This window comes from Astyanax mexicanus, chromosome 14 (genome assembly GCF_023375975.1).
Source record: "Astyanax mexicanus isolate ESR-SI-001 chromosome 14, AstMex3_surface, whole genome shotgun sequence".
NCBI lineage: Eukaryota > Metazoa > Chordata > Actinopteri > Characiformes > Acestrorhamphidae > Astyanax > Astyanax mexicanus.
The window spans coordinates 12,585,561-12,601,194 of record NC_064421.1 but is presented as its reverse complement, the minus strand read 5'-3'; the positions used below and the strand labels follow the sequence as shown (position 1 = coordinate 12,601,194).

Genomic DNA, 15,634 nt, shown 5'->3' with positions numbered 1-15,634 from the left:
GAGTCAACCCACAGGCCCCACTGCACCAGCGCAGGACCTCCGCCGTCCCCCCGCGAGCCCAGCTCCAAACTGCAATTAAAACGGCTTGTCACAGAGAGCCGCTTTAATGAACACTCGCGCTGTCACGAGCGCGACATCAACTCTTAACCCGCCGTTTACTCTGAAAGAGAGCGAGGAAGAAGAGGAAAAAGCCTGATGAAGGGCACAGGATTTCATCATTACACTCGTTTTATTCGGAATGTACAGGGGTAATTAGATTCCATCAGACGTTTTCACACTTTAGTCAAAATATACAGAGTCAAGTGCATACGAGCAACACAGAGGATTTCATTAAATGTTCAATAAATGGAAAAAATTAAATATAAGGCATATAAGAACCTTATCAGAAAGTCTATCTTTCACAGCTGGATGTTTTAACTTAAAGTACAGAACTTTTAGACCTGATCTGAAAAGATTTAGCTAAAAAATCCAGCCAAATATTATCACTGTAAAGCAAATGTAAAAAAAAAAAAATGGAAGAAAGCAGCAGATCCCCAGCTCTAATACACCAGCCAACAGATGCATGCGCTGATCACCATCGCAGTGGGATGGATGCCCACGCAGAGAGAGCATCGCTACACACACTTTATGTCCAAATGTTGGTGAACACCCTTGTAATTAATGTAATTAATTGTCTACTTTAAATTACTTTAAATACCCATTGCTGTCACAGATGTGCAAATGCACACATACACATACTAGCTTGTCTAGTCCCAGTAGACAAACACTGGCAATGTCTAATGCAAGGCATTGGCTAGAGGGGTATAAACCCCCAAGTATTGAGCCATGGAGCCGTGTTCTTTAGAATGACCACTTGGAGGAAGTTGTGTGAGGTGAGGTGGTGATCATCTTGTCCAACATTCTGACCTCACTAGCACTGTCATCACTGAATGCAAGCTTTCTCAAAAGAGTAGACACAGTTATGCCAACAAAAGCAGGATAAACTTTTTACAATTATATTTGTCTATATAGTGTAGTTTGAGTCTTATGTTTGCATTTTTTTTTTTATGATCTAAACAAAAATGGGAAATGGAAAAAAAAAAAAAAAAAAAAAAAAAAGCTTGATTTAGATTTTTTACCAGCATCTTAACCGAATTTCCATTCCACCTTAAATGCTTACTGCAGGAACACACAGTCAATCATCCCTCATCAGTTAAAGTTCAATTTCCTTTAAACATGACCAGAATTTACTGTATTTATGTTCCTTTGGTCGTAAAAAACAAAACTAAAATGCAGCGGATACTTCTGCGACCTCCGCCATTATAAAGTCGTAATATTATGAGAGAACAAAGTCATAGTACTTTGAGAGAAATGTAGTTCTAACTGCATGGGCTGCAGTTTAAGAACAGAGCACGGAGGGAGAGAAAGGGCTGCTATGATCAACATCACTAATTTACATTTCTTTTCTCCTGATTATTAATGCTCTAGTGTTATAGTTATACAGTGTTCAGATTTTGGCGTGGTGGGTTTGCTAACGTTAGCCTAGCCTTCGGCTCCCGGCGCGAGATACCTCCCGAATATGTAGAGCTTGCATTTTATTTTTATTTGGTTTTTGCAACCAAAGGAACATGAATACAGTCAATTCCAATTCCAGTCATGAATAAAGGAAAAAAAAAAAAACATTTTACTGGTGAAGGATGACTGTCTGTGTGTTACTGCAGTAAGCATTTAAGGTGGAACGGAATTCGAAAAAGACGCCGGTGAAAAATCTAATTTAAGTTTGGCTTCTGGTCCTTTTTTGTATTTAAATTTTAGTTTGGATCATCAAATAAAAAACAGAAAATACAAGACGTTATTTTTTCAAAAATAAAAAAAATAAAAAAAATAAATAATGAATATATATTCTTTTTCAATTTTGGATTCTCAATTGAAAATTAGATTAATTAGATTTCAAACTTTCTCTGGGATTGGAACTTTAAGCAACATGAAGCTGAAGGTTGCAAAATGTATTTTTCTAACTTTTTATAGAACAACAATGGCTGGATATCACAATAAAAAAGGAACACTGTCTCAGAACTTTAATAGTGCAGTGTAACAAAGCTACTGAACAGCAATAAGTTAATGTTAACTCGTTTAAAGTTTAGGTAGACTCCCCCTTACTTCTCTTCACCCATAGATGAAGCTGTTGGTGAGGAGCAGTATGGTGGATCTGGTGGAGTTAACTGGGAGAAAGTAGAGGAGAAATAGCAAGAGACAGTGCGGAGTGCGGAGGCTGGAGGAGCGGCCTGCTGCGCTGTGCTCCCCCTGGCAGGTCTTTCTCCATGGCTGCACTTTGTACTCAGTGGTGGGGCTGGAGCCAAGCGCCGGGCTGCCCGAGGCTGGCCGAGATGAAGCGAGCCTGGGCTTCTCTAACACAACCAGCGCAGCTCTGGCTATCAACACGAGGGGCTTTTTCAAAGACAAACGCCACTCCGTGCCCCGCGGCCCTCTCGCCTTCAAACAGCCTCCAAGCCATCCCACTGCTCTCGGGACTGCCTTTAATTAGTGGTGTTAATAGCGGATGTGTGTTTTATGCTAATGTATCTCGACTCGTGTTTTCCCGGCCTGCCGCTCGCCACTTTCTTCAAACGTCTCGCTTGTATTTTCGGTATTTTTTTTATATTCTTATAGTCTTTACTTTTTGTGCACATCTATCACATTCAGCAGTTTAGAAGTGCTTTCCTCTCATCCCTTTAGTCACTCACGCTACAGCAAGATGCGATACTTCAGGGCTCTGGGCACCCTGTTAATGACCAGTCTGCCATCGTAACTCAGGGAGGCGAACAGCCAGGGGTCAGCTGAAGACCACTCCACCGCATACACACTGTCCTCGTGCTCCTCGTATGTGGAGATGATGCTGTCCTGCAGTGGTTCTTTGCTCCTGCACAAATGAGAAAACAGTTTCAGTTCTTTAAATAAATAAACAAGACAATAATTTTAGGCCAGTGAAACAACAGAAGCTATATATGTTCCAGTGCTTCATGTTTTAATCTGTGATTTGTGGGAGTAAAGGTAAAGGTGTTACAATGTGATATGATAGCAAAATGCAAAAATGCAAAAATGTGACAATGTGACGTGAAAAAATTAGGACACACAAATAAAAAAAGTTGTTAGCTATTTATTAGGAAATGTCAACATATCTATTAGAGCCGCACTAAACCATTTTTACTGATTAATCATTCACTTATTTTTTTAAATTATTCTAAAGGAGTATTTAACTAATTTAACTGGATTAAATAACAACAATATTCAGCGATTAATTATGAGTAATTGAAATTGTTATTCTGTATAAGATTTAAGCCTTTAATAATAGATATTTAAATAAAATGAATGTAAGATCTGTAAAATGGAATTGGTGTCAATCAGTTTAAAAATATAGTATTCATCAGAACAATATTCTGTGATTAATACAGATCAAAATTAAAAAAGTTAAAATGCTGGTTGGAAGATAAAAAAAAAAAAAAATATATATATATATATATATATATATATATATATATATATATATATATATATATAATAGATTTATTTTATTTTAACCATATTCTACTATCTTGCAGTAGTTCTGATGAAAGAGGGAGTGAGAGTATTATATGTAAAGTATTATGTACTATGTATTATGTCACTTTGTCAAAATGTGGTATTAAAATCTGATACATATCTAATTTGTGGCAGTGTGATCAGAATTCATGTGTTTTTTTAAGTCAAGAAGAAAGAACAGAGACTGTGAGGAAAAGGGATAGTAAAAAAAAGATAGTAAGTTAATGACTTCAGTGGTATAAAAACAAGGTGGATGTTTCTTCCTACAATATTTAAAGTCTTACGTCATAAAAGTCTTAAAATCTGACCAGTGTTCCTAATGAATTGTCTGAACCTGGCTACAGTTTGTGGCTGTAGCGGCAAAGAAAAAAAAAACTAAAAAGCTGTCTGTTGCCAAATAATGTGCACTTTTTCCATGAACCCAAGTAAAACTTCACATAAAGTGTTGCCCCTCTGTTCAGACAGATGTAAGATATGCGTCACATTACAAAGATTGTGTAAACAGCCTAAAATAAATATCATATCTGGTCAGAAAATCAGATTTCAGCCATATTTACCTGCTGTGTGAACGTAGCCTATGTATCTAACTAACCAAAAAACAGATCTATCTAACAGGTTCTAAACTTAGCCCTTATCTATTCCAGCCTTGTAGTTCCATGCCCACACATCATGCACTACCTCTACAGTTGTTGATCAGTTGTATGTACTGAGGGCCACTATTTGCACAGCACATGCTGTTTGTCCTGGGTGGTCTCCATTCGGTCTTCCACTCAGAATACATCAGAAGCAACAACGGCACACACAAGCTGAGCAGCAAATACTAAGAGAATTTTAGCTGCACAAGTTTTTTTTTCTTTCTGGCACTCTCAGCAGCCCACACACATCACAGCTTAGAGGGAATTCTCTGGTTCCTCCCGATGGCTGGTCCAGCCCTGCCAATCCAGTCATACACCACACTCCTCCTGCCTCCCAGCTGGACTCTCATTAGTAGATTATGCAACAACTGGATCTCAGTCAACAGTTTACTGAACATTTTACTGAAAAATATTGTAAATTGTGAGAATTACACCCAGAAATATGTATAGCATATCAACATCACAGACAATCACAGAACTCTTCAGATTACTCAAATTGCTCAAAAACTTATATTATGCTTTTAAAGGATGCTACTACCACAGAGGCACGAGTTGTTATCATTTGCATATCTTGCAATATCAAATCTACTCACTAAGTTTCATTCCTAGGTCCCCCTTGTGTTCCCACAATAGATTCTTTTGAGGAATGGACTAGAGATGGGTTTAAAAATGTGTATTCTTCAAAATATATTGATCTTTATTTAAAACATTCAAAATTGATTCATATAAAACCGAAGATCAATCCTTAATCTGGTCAACGGATGCACCAGTGTGATAAACTTGCTCGGAGTTACGGCCCTATGAATAAAGACCGAGACACTGGATCTGCCTCTGACCTGGTGGATTTGTGTGACTGTCATTAGCCTCTCTACTGTAATAGTTGGATACCATCTTTATTTTGTGTGAAACTGACAAGTGGAAACTCTAGAAACATATAGAAAACTATAAAGACACACCCATTACCTAAAGACCTGTCAATCTTCATTAGAGAGAGATGACGAAAAAAGGAGAGGGCTGCTGTTTTAGTTTATATAAAAACCAATGAGAAAAACAGAGCTTTAAGGCTGGTTTAATTTATATATATATATATATATATATAAAAAAGATAAATTATATAGAATCCATTTGTGGATGGGAGCTGTTTTTGTATTTCAGAAATTATGGACTAAATGAGACTTTGGCCTTTACAATTACAACATGGGTTCTCAAAAAAAATCTATTTTCTTATCCAAACAAAACCAGTAATTGTAACTGTAAAATTCCTACATTAATCAATATTATACCACAATTAGCTCCGACCCTGCAATGTGATTGGGTGAGAGGCGTTCTATGAGTGCCATTATCAGCTGGTAATGCACTGTAACCGAAGCTCTCCATGTATTACTCCATGTATTACGCCATATACAACATACAGGTAAACTAGCAACGATGCAGCTCTTACAAGCCAAACAGCACAGCTACAAACAGAGCAGAAATGGAACTATTTTAACTCACAGAGTGTTTATAACCAAACAAATCGTATTTTCTTGACACAGCAGTGCCAATATTACAGGTTATAGCACGAACCTCAAATATATTATTGCTTAATTGTATCAAATAAAATCGAAAGGAAACTCAGGACCTTGTAAATTAGAACAGAACTGATTGGAATATGCGTGGTGATACCCAACCCAGCCTTTGCATGGATTCTACAAGATCTCTAAAGGTCAAGACAGTAGCAGCAGATTCTGCATGTGAGGTAGGGCATGCAGGGTTCACATCAGTGAGCTTTAGGAGCCCATGATCCTGTTGCCAGTTCACAGTTGTTCTTTCTTGGAGCTGAAGGGCCAATTTAAGTGTTTCTGGAACTGCTGATCTTCTGTAACAGAGAGGCACCTAAAAAATGCACGACAACTCCAACCATGATGTGGGTAGATCTATAACAGCAGGGTTCCTTTTTAAGTGCTTAGTGAGTGTAAACAGTATAGGTTCACTGGCTCACATACATTTGGAACCCAGTTTAATCAGGCCAAAGCTCTGGAATGCTTCATTCCATGGTTTGCTTTTAATCCGTAAGATCTTTAAACAGTACGCCCAACAGTGGGTCTAGAAATTCCATGTGTGTGTATTTTAAGCTGACAGCTACCCCCCGTTATCTGTAATGCATGGTTGCCTTTCCCAAATATACATAAACGTAATCGTGTTTTCTGTGGATTTGCGGTTATTGTTGCTGCTTATCAGTCATATGACTCACACTGATATTGTTCATATTGTTACTGCTATTACGCTGCAGCTGTCAATGGCCTGGGAGAATGTGGAGAATAATAAAGCAGGACAAATAGGAATCTATATGCTGCCTGAGAGCGAGAATGAGAAAAAGAGAGCGAGCGCATTAGACAGAGATAGAAAGAGTTAGAAAAAGAGAAAAAAGAGACAGAAGCATACTTCTCTTCATGATGAGTCTCCTCATTGTCACTGAGGTCGTCATCGTCCACTAGGTGGCCGAAGGGCTCAGAGGAGATGGACACCATGTTGGACAGGATCACCCTGCTGTCACTGCTGGCTGTAAGCAGCAGCTGGTCGTGCGAGTGGTTGTACTTCACACTCCACACCCTGAGACAAAAAACTTTGCAGTTAAACTCTGTCTATAAAGAATAAAGCAAAGAAAAGTGGGTTTATAAGGCAATGCCACAGAAGAAGCACCTTCTGTTCTCCAAAAATAATCCTCTAGACCAGTGGTGTGCAATTAATTTTTTATTTTTTTGTGAAGAGCCAGACCAAAAGGCTGATGATAATTTGGCCCAAAATTCATTTTATTTCATTATAAAAATCATTGATTAAACAGCGTTTAAGCTTTTGAAATGGAGCTGTTAAAGTGTAGGTGGTATAACACAGTAATAGCAAAAACACCAACACTACATATCACAAAAACAATTCTGCAGTAAAGATCAAATTAAGCTGGATATGTGAAAGAGAGCTTGAATCTATTTTTAGCACTAGTTGACATGCTTTAAGGCTAGCAGCTAGCTTGCTAGCTAATTTGCGTCCTGCAGATAAATTTGTTTTTAAGCTCTGTTTATCAGGACAATAAGGGGGAAGCAGCTGCACATACTTGCTCACACACAAACATATAAACTTGCTGATTAAAATAAACAAATAAATAACAGCTATTTGATTGTATTGCATTCATAACTAACTGCAAATCTTAGCAATTGAAATAATCCAAGTCTAAGATTATTTTGCTTACTTCAGGAATAATGATCTTAATCGTTTTTACTAAGAATTTCCACCTCATGTTAAGTAATATGAACATTAAATAAGCACAAAAAGTCACTAGTCAAGTTATTCTGATCCATGTTTATAAACGTGTGCTTGATTTAAGCACTTTTTTAGAACTTTGTGATTATTTTAGAAAATAATTTGCATGTAAGTCCCAATTTACATATATTTTGCAAAGCTTTTCAGCAAATGAATGTTTTGTAGTGTGTACATTTATATATGGACTGGATATAAAAAGCCAAAGGACAGGATGTGGCCATGGGGCCGTACAATGCCCAGGTCTGATCTAGACTATCGGCAATTACAATAAATATATTTTTTATTAATTAGAACTGAAAAAGTACTGATTTAAAACAGTGAACGTTGCACTAAAAGTTCTTCAGGGCAGTAGTCCTCTGGCGAATATAACTGCCCTAAACTTTCCATGGACGGTTCTTTGAAAATACTAATGGACCATTACCTTTGTATTTCATAGACTTCTCTATAACACAGTATTCTCAAATAATGTATTTATTCTTGTGGCTACTATTGAGGCTTACCATTTTTTATGTACTTAAGGTACATTACATTTTGCTATGCCCAAATGTTTGTGGACACCCCTTCTAATAAATGCATTTGGCTACTAAGTTTCACCCATTGCTGACACAGATGTACAAATACACACACACAGTGCCTGTAGAGAAACACTGCCAATAGAACAAGGTTCTTAGCAGCAGACAAACATTAACCTACACTGACATGGCAAATGTCAAGGGACAGGAACTAGTTTAGAGCCCCATGACTCTTACTGTTTCCCATGATAGATAAAGAACGCTGGCTGCACTGTGGGATATGCATGAGACTCTGCCTGCATTAAATGTGGATATGATTTCTGCAGGTGTGCAGGAAGCTTGGGCCCTTCCAAGCTGTCCCCTGAGGTAACATTTCATGATCAATTTACATACTGCTATCCTGTGACTTGTGGCATGTCAGTGTATTAGAAAGATACCTAATGCAGGGCATGGGCTAGAATGGTATAATCCCCCACAGTATTGAGCTGTGGAGCAGTGAAACTGTGTGGTCTGGAATGATAGAGATCAATCCAATACTTTTGGGAGAAGTTGGAGATGCTTTCAATGCTACCAAATGTCAATGCTACCAAATCTAGTAGAAAGTCTTTAGTTACTCCAACAAAATCAGTATAAATTATTTTTATTACCCCTGATGTTACAGGAATCAATAAAAGAGGAGGTGTCCCAATACTTTTGCCCATATAGTGTAGTGGACTGCATTGTGAAATGCATAAGGAAGATAAGTCCAACCACTATAGGGGCGTCAGAAATGAATACAAATAAATAAATAAATAAATAAAATAAAAAAATGACAACACAAACTGATATGGTCTTTAAAGCCAGAAAATGCAACATTTTCGCAGTTTTTAATTAAAGAACACTAATTAAAGAATAGCTCAGAAGCAAAAATGAATCGAATTAAAATAAATTAACAGAGACATCCTTCCTGCATATGGCCATTTGCCTGCATTTAAAACCGAGCGCTGTTCTGTAGTTCACCAGCTGAGCTTCTATCTTAATTCTGCCCTCCAAACGCCCAATTCTTCCTCCCCTGCTCACTTTTTCTATCTCAGTAATGTTCTCTCTCTCTCGCTCGCTCTCTCTAAGCCTCAGGCATGGCTCAGGAGGCGCTCCCAGCCCCTCATAGAAGGGGATTGTAGGAGGATAACTCGGCTGTCGACAGCAAAATCTGGCTCAGTCAACCCTGCTCCCTCAGCCTAACTAATCTGCCTCCATCCCAAAATATTCCCTAATACCTCCGCCCCAAGGCTCAGCCAAGCCCTCGCTGCCAACTGAACAAATGAGGAAAAAAACACAGCAGCCTGGTGCAGGTTTGTAATTTCCTATCTAAATGGGATCAAAACTGGGCTGTTATTGATACTGTGCCTCTATGTTTTTAAGAGATAACATCCAATGTTTGACATTTTATCATGTAGTGATTTGTGTGTTTATGTGTGTGTGTGTGTGTGCGTGGTTGGCCAGGAATGCAATCTGTGACTGTGAAAGATGCCCAAATAGCTTACAAGCTCTCTAAGTTAGAGGCTAAGCTTTCTTGAATCAGAACAGTGCTGCACGCTGCAGAAGCGATCTATTAGAATGCGATACAGGCATCAGTATCTTAAATTGTGCTCAAGGCAAGGCGCCATGAATTACTGGAGTGAGACCTAATAGATAGGACGTTCCATTTCTGAGGTTCTGAAGCAGGCATTTAACATTCCTCGATCAAATGTGAAACACATCAGAAAAGGCTAAATTACAACCAACAGTGGACAGTGCAGTGGATGGTAATAATCGTGACCGGTGGTGTCTGGCTAGAATTGTCCATGCAGTCAAGAAACAACTCTTGCAGAAATCACATCCATCACATTCAATTCAAATCCAGCAGGTCAGTGCAGAATTCTTTAGCCTCTATGGGAAATGGCAAAAGTCACAGGACATGATACTAGTTCTAGAGCAATGACAGGCACTGTAGCATTTCAGAGAGGGTGTGTGTAAATGCAATCCTTTAAACACACCATTATCTATTTTTTGATTAATGAACTGAATGATTTCCATGTTTTAATTCAATCCGTTAATTATTTAACCAGGGGTGTCCAAACATTTTTTGTTGGGGGCCAGAAGGAGAAATATATTTAAAGTAACGGGCCACAGACTCTGTAATAAAACAAATAATGAATTATACCACTTTAAATAATACTTTTTTCCTGATTATTTCATTTTCATTTTACTTGCTATCTTTATCTTTGACATTGTTGTGTAAACTAAGATTTTTCAAATTGATGTTTAATTTCATGATGTCTCTTAATATTAAGCTCCTTAATTACGGCAATTTTTAGACTCGTTTTTCTGCTCTAGAAATGCGCACTCTCTCCGCTTTTAGACTCTTTTGCCCCGTTTTTCTGCTCTAGAAATGCGCACCCTCTCCGCTTTTAGACTCTTTTGCCCCGTTTTTCTGCTCTAGAAATGCGCACCCTCTCCGCTTTTAGACTCTTTGGCCCCGTTTTTCTGCACTAGAAATGTGCACCCTCACGCTTTTAGACTCTTTTGCCCCGTTTTTCTGCGCTAGAAATGCGCACCCTCTCCGCTTTTAGACTCTTTGGCCCCGTTTTTCTGCACTAGAAATGTGCACCCTCACGCTTTTAGACTCTTTTGCCCCGTTTTTCTGCGCTAGAAATGCGCACCCTCTCCGCTTTTAGACTCTTTTGCCCCGTTTTTCTGCGCTAGAAATGCGCACCCTCTCCGCTTTTAGACTCTTTTGCCCCGTTTTTCTGCGCTAGAAATGCGCACCCTCTCCGCTTTTAGACTCTTTTGCCCCGTTTTTCTGCTCTAGAAATGCGCACCCTCTCCGCTTTTAGACTCTTTTGCCCCGTTTTTCTGCGCTAGAAATGCGCACCCTCTCCGCTTTTAGACTCTTTTGCCCCGTTTTTCTGCGCTAGAAATGCGCACACTCTCCGCTTTTAGACTATTTGGCCCGTTTCTGACACCTATCGTTCAAACTTTGAATCCCACATTATAAAATCCTGCTTAACAGCGGGCCAACTTTCATTCTATTTCTAAAATACCTCGCGGGCCGCTCCAAAAAAGGAAACGGGCCGCAGTTTGGACACCCCTGATTTAATCCATTGCTTCTTCATGTGTCCGGAGAGTTACCTAAGCATTTCACAACTAGTTATACTATGTATGAACTTGACTGTGACAAACATCTTTAATTTTTATTTTTATTTTTTTATTAATTAAATTGATACTGTATGATACTCAAGGTTTGGGTTTAAAGAAAATAATCTCAAGATTCATTTCCTCTCTATCTCAAACACCATTCTGTTATACCAGCCACCATAAAACACATTTAATTCACACAAAAAAAAAATTAAAACATGCAAGCTTTCAGTGTGACTAGTGTTTCTGCGTAAATCAGGATTGCAATCTTTTGTTTGTATGGGTGGTCATGCATGAGCTCAAATTCATTTGCTTGTATACACAAACGCTCAGCTTATCTGTATGAACCTGTATGTGTTTACAGCACATACACTCATGCTTATTCTGCGATTTATCTCTCGTCTGTTTGTGTTTGTGTGTGTGTGTTTGTGTGTCTAACCAGTGCGAGTGCTCCTCCAGGGTTTTGACGGGCTCGTTGATATGCCTCACATCCCAGAATTTGACCTTACAGTCATCTCCACAGCTGGCCAAGTAGTACTGCTTGTTGGGGTTGAAGTCCAAGTCTCGCACCAACTGCCCATGGGCATTCTCAATGCAGTAGATCTGACTGTGTGGGAGAGAAGGAGAAGAAGACAAAAGGTGATAAAATTATGTTAATGAACGAGAATGAGGGATTTGCAATGAAGGAAAGAAAGAGTGAAAGAGTGTGTGAAAGAGGTAGAGAAAAAGAAAGAAGAGACAGGGGAAAAAAGACTAATCGAATACAGCCCTTTATTTATGTGTTTATAAGCCAAGAGAAAATTAGAATGAAACAAAAAATGAGAGAAAGAAAGAGAAATCAGAAGAGAAGGAAGTGTTAAGAAAAAGATAAAGTAAAAAGAAAAGAGAAGAGAACAAGAAAAAAAGAAAGAACAGTGATGAGATTGTAAAGAAAACAAGGACTGAGAAAAAAAGCAAAGAAGAAAAAGAAAAGTGAAAAAAAGAAAGAAAAAAGTGAGAATTCAGAAAAGTAGGAAGTGTTAAGAAAACGGAAGCACAAGAAATGAAAGAGAAAACAATAAGAGAAAAAAAATTAAGTAAGAAAGTTAAATTAAAATTAAAAAAGAGCAAAATGAGAGAATATAGAAAAGAAGGAACTGTTAAGAGAAAGGAAGAAACATACAAAAGAAAAGAATAAGTGGAGAAAAAATGCAGTAAAGAGAAAAGGAAGAAGGATAGACACAGAGAGAGAGAGAGAGAGAGAGAGAGAGAGAGAGAGTTGATTTAATGTATATATAAATGAATGGGCCACCAAATCACACAGCTTAACTGCTGCTGACTCATTTTACAAGAACAAGAACAAAGACGCACTTCATCAGAATCCATCAATACTACAGACGCACTGCATAGATTGAGCCCTTGAAGTAAATCTGGACAAAACAAAAGTAATGATTTTTCAGAATAAACCCGGACTCCACAACAAAAATACCACTTTTCTTTAGAAGAGGAAAAATGATTAAATTCATTATTTTCCTGTCATATTATCTAAGAATTGCTTTTAACCACTGTTCTGTTTTTGTCCTGTTTGTGTTGCTGTGTAAAATTTACAACAAAGTTCTGAGTTAAGAAAACACTGTCCCACTTTAAATGACGTAGAAGTTATCTTCTGCTGCTGAAATATACACAATGTAAACTGCTGTACTGTTTAAGGTGGAACAGAGAATTCAAATTAAAAGTCCTATTTAAAAGTCAAGATCAACCCAAACCTGAGTAAGTAACATTGAAACTTGTGGCTAGAAACTTTGAGATAAATGGAAAGCGCTGTAGATCAGCAGATACTGATATTAGTCACATACCATCATTGTCTCTCTCTAAAACTAGGGTGTTTAAAAATAATTAATCTAATACAGCCACCTAAATATCTTCAAAATGAAATTTTAAAACAAATAATTAACTTACTTACTTACAATAATATTTACATAGCGTCTTTCTGCCACTCAAGGTACTCAAGGAAGCTTAAAATTACTTTCCAAACACACTCAACAAACACCAGTGAGAAGCGGCAGCCAATCATGCACAGCGTACTCTTAACTGGAAACTACCATCCACCTGGAGGACTGCATCAGGCACTAAAAAGTAGATCCAGAACAAAAAATTCACACACCAGTATTTTAGAACACTGGGGCAATTTAGAATGTTCAATTTCCTGATCTCTATGTTTTTGGACTTTGGAAAAACAGAGTTCCCATAGGAAACCCACTCAGACACAGGAAGAACATGGAAACTCCACCCAGATAAGGATTTGAACCCAGGACCCCAGCGCTAGGAGATGAACGTGCTAACCACTAAGCAAGTCGGCCTGAACACATGTAAGCTTGCGTTCTACGGTTAAGCAAAATGAGTAAGCAAGGCTGACAGATCAGGAAAAATTATACTTTTTGGTCTTTTGAGAATTTTCTGTATTAGATCTACACACTGTTAACACTAACACCAACATCAACACTAAATCAGTAGCAAATAAGTGACCATAACTGTCTGTAAAAAAAAAAAAAAAAAAAAAAACAGGTGGCACAGAAAAGGCAGACTGGCCCGTTCCACAGAGAGAGGTAGTAACAAGAAACAAGAAACACAAACCACTTTCTTTATTCATGCCCAAAAATATAAAGACATCAGAGATTTTGTAGAACCTTTCTACAAAAACAATTGCTCACAAAAAATACTCTATCATTTTGCAGAAGGTATCATTTCTATTGGTCCGTGATCATGAATTTTTGATATTATATGAAAAACAATGAAACATTTTTGAGAAGGTTTTGGCATAAAAAGCAACATGGGCATTTTCGTCCATTTCAATAAAGTAGATATTGATTTTGTTTTGAAAGAGAGAGCAAAAGAGAGAAGGAGAGAGAGAGAGAGGCGGAAAGAAAGAAGAAAGAAAAAGAGAGAGACCTCTCATGAATCAAAAGCAGGCTGATTCTATATCTCTGAAGGCCAAACTTTCAACTCATATCATATAAAAGTGTGACAAGCCATAAAGAACGAGCTGCTCTATACCTCATGAAAGGTGACGACTTCCAGCACGGGCTCTGAGCTCAGCCTGGCAGGGGCTTGTAAAACCCGCTGTGTGTGTGTGTGTGTGTGTGTGTGTGCGTTTGTGCGTGTGTGTGTGTATATGAATGGCTGCATTTTGGACATCCAGAGTTGGTCTGAAGGACCTCTGCTTCATTAGTATGAGCGTCTGACAGGGCTGCCGGGGTGCTTCGGCATCTCCGGCCCACTGCACCCGGCTCTTTCCGCCTGTGCTCTCCAGCTATCTCGCTGTCCACTGATCTCATTATGCAATTAACATGCTAATTAAAAATCTCATTAAAACTGGAGGTGAAAAAAATTTGACCAGAGGGGAGCGTGGGGCTTCAATTAGGTCAAGATTAAAGTTTCTATCCGAAATGTTCAGGGGGAGCCGGTGGTTGCTGAGCCGAGGCGAAGGTTAAAACGTACTGTCCCATTACGAGACTAAGTCCGAACATTAAGACATCAGCAGAGAAAATGTCAACTCTCATCTCTCATCATCTTATCACTAAAGGAGGAGCTTCCTTTTGATGTCACAAAACTGTCAAAATCAGTGCTCCTGCCACAGTATGAGTGCATCCACTCATACCAACTGTGAGGCTGGAAAAACACTTCACAGAACACTGGATACTTTACACTATGTATATACTGTATAACTATACCATCAAGGCATGAAACAGGGGTTGGACAATGAAACTGAATCACCTGTCATTTTAGTGTGGGAGGTTTCTTGGCTAAATTGGAGCAGCCTTGTGGCCAATTTTCATTAACTGTGTGAAGGTTCAATTAGCGGGATAAGAGCACAGTTTAGCTCAAAATATTGCAATGCACACAACATTATGTGTGACAAAAGAGGACAAATTGTTGGTGCACGTCTTGCTGGCGCATCTGTGTCCAAGACAGCATGTCTTTGTGATGTATCAAGAGCCACGGTCTCCAGGGTAAAGATAGCATACCACCAAGAGGCACCAACCACATCCAACAGGATTAACTGTGGATGCAAGAGGAAGCTGTCCGAAAGGGATGTTCAGGTGCTAACCCGGATTGTATCCAAAAAACATAAAACCACGGCTGCTTAAATCACGGGAGAATTCAATGTGCACCTCAACTCTCCTGATTCCAGAACTGTCTGTCGGAACAATAAATTATTGTGGTCTAAAACCAGGTGTTTCAGTTTCATTGTCCAACCCCTGTATATATTCTGTAAATCTGTAAACAAAAATATTAACTAACTGTATCCCTGTTTTTAACTAACTGTAACCATTTTGGGAAGCCAATCTAGTCACCAAAAAAAAAAAAATTACATTTAGGCGAAGCCCAGTAATTGGTCTTGAATAGTACAGTCACATGACCAACAAAGCTAGCTGACATATTAGCAAGCAATTATACCTATATTTTTACTTTGTTTGTAACTTAGCATTGAACAGT

General features: G+C 38.5%; 1 protein-coding gene across 1 annotated transcript in view; it reads right to left on the bottom strand.

Moving 5' to 3' along the window:
* Positions 1 to 210: 210 nt before the first annotated feature.
* The window catches only part of eipr1 (EARP complex and GARP complex interacting protein 1), a 62,033-nt gene continuing 46,609 nt past the window's right edge, over positions 211 to 15,634 (bottom strand). Inside the window, exons 7-9 of the mRNA XM_007257305.3 lie at positions 11,598 to 11,765; positions 6,618 to 6,785; positions 211 to 2,899 (exon numbers count right to left, since the gene is read on the bottom strand). Coding sequence (XP_007257367.3) covers positions 2,725 to 2,899; positions 6,618 to 6,785; positions 11,598 to 11,765 — 511 coding nt within the window. The 3' untranslated portion in view covers positions 211 to 2,724. The remainder of the gene's footprint in view (positions 2,900 to 6,617; positions 6,786 to 11,597; positions 11,766 to 15,634) is intronic.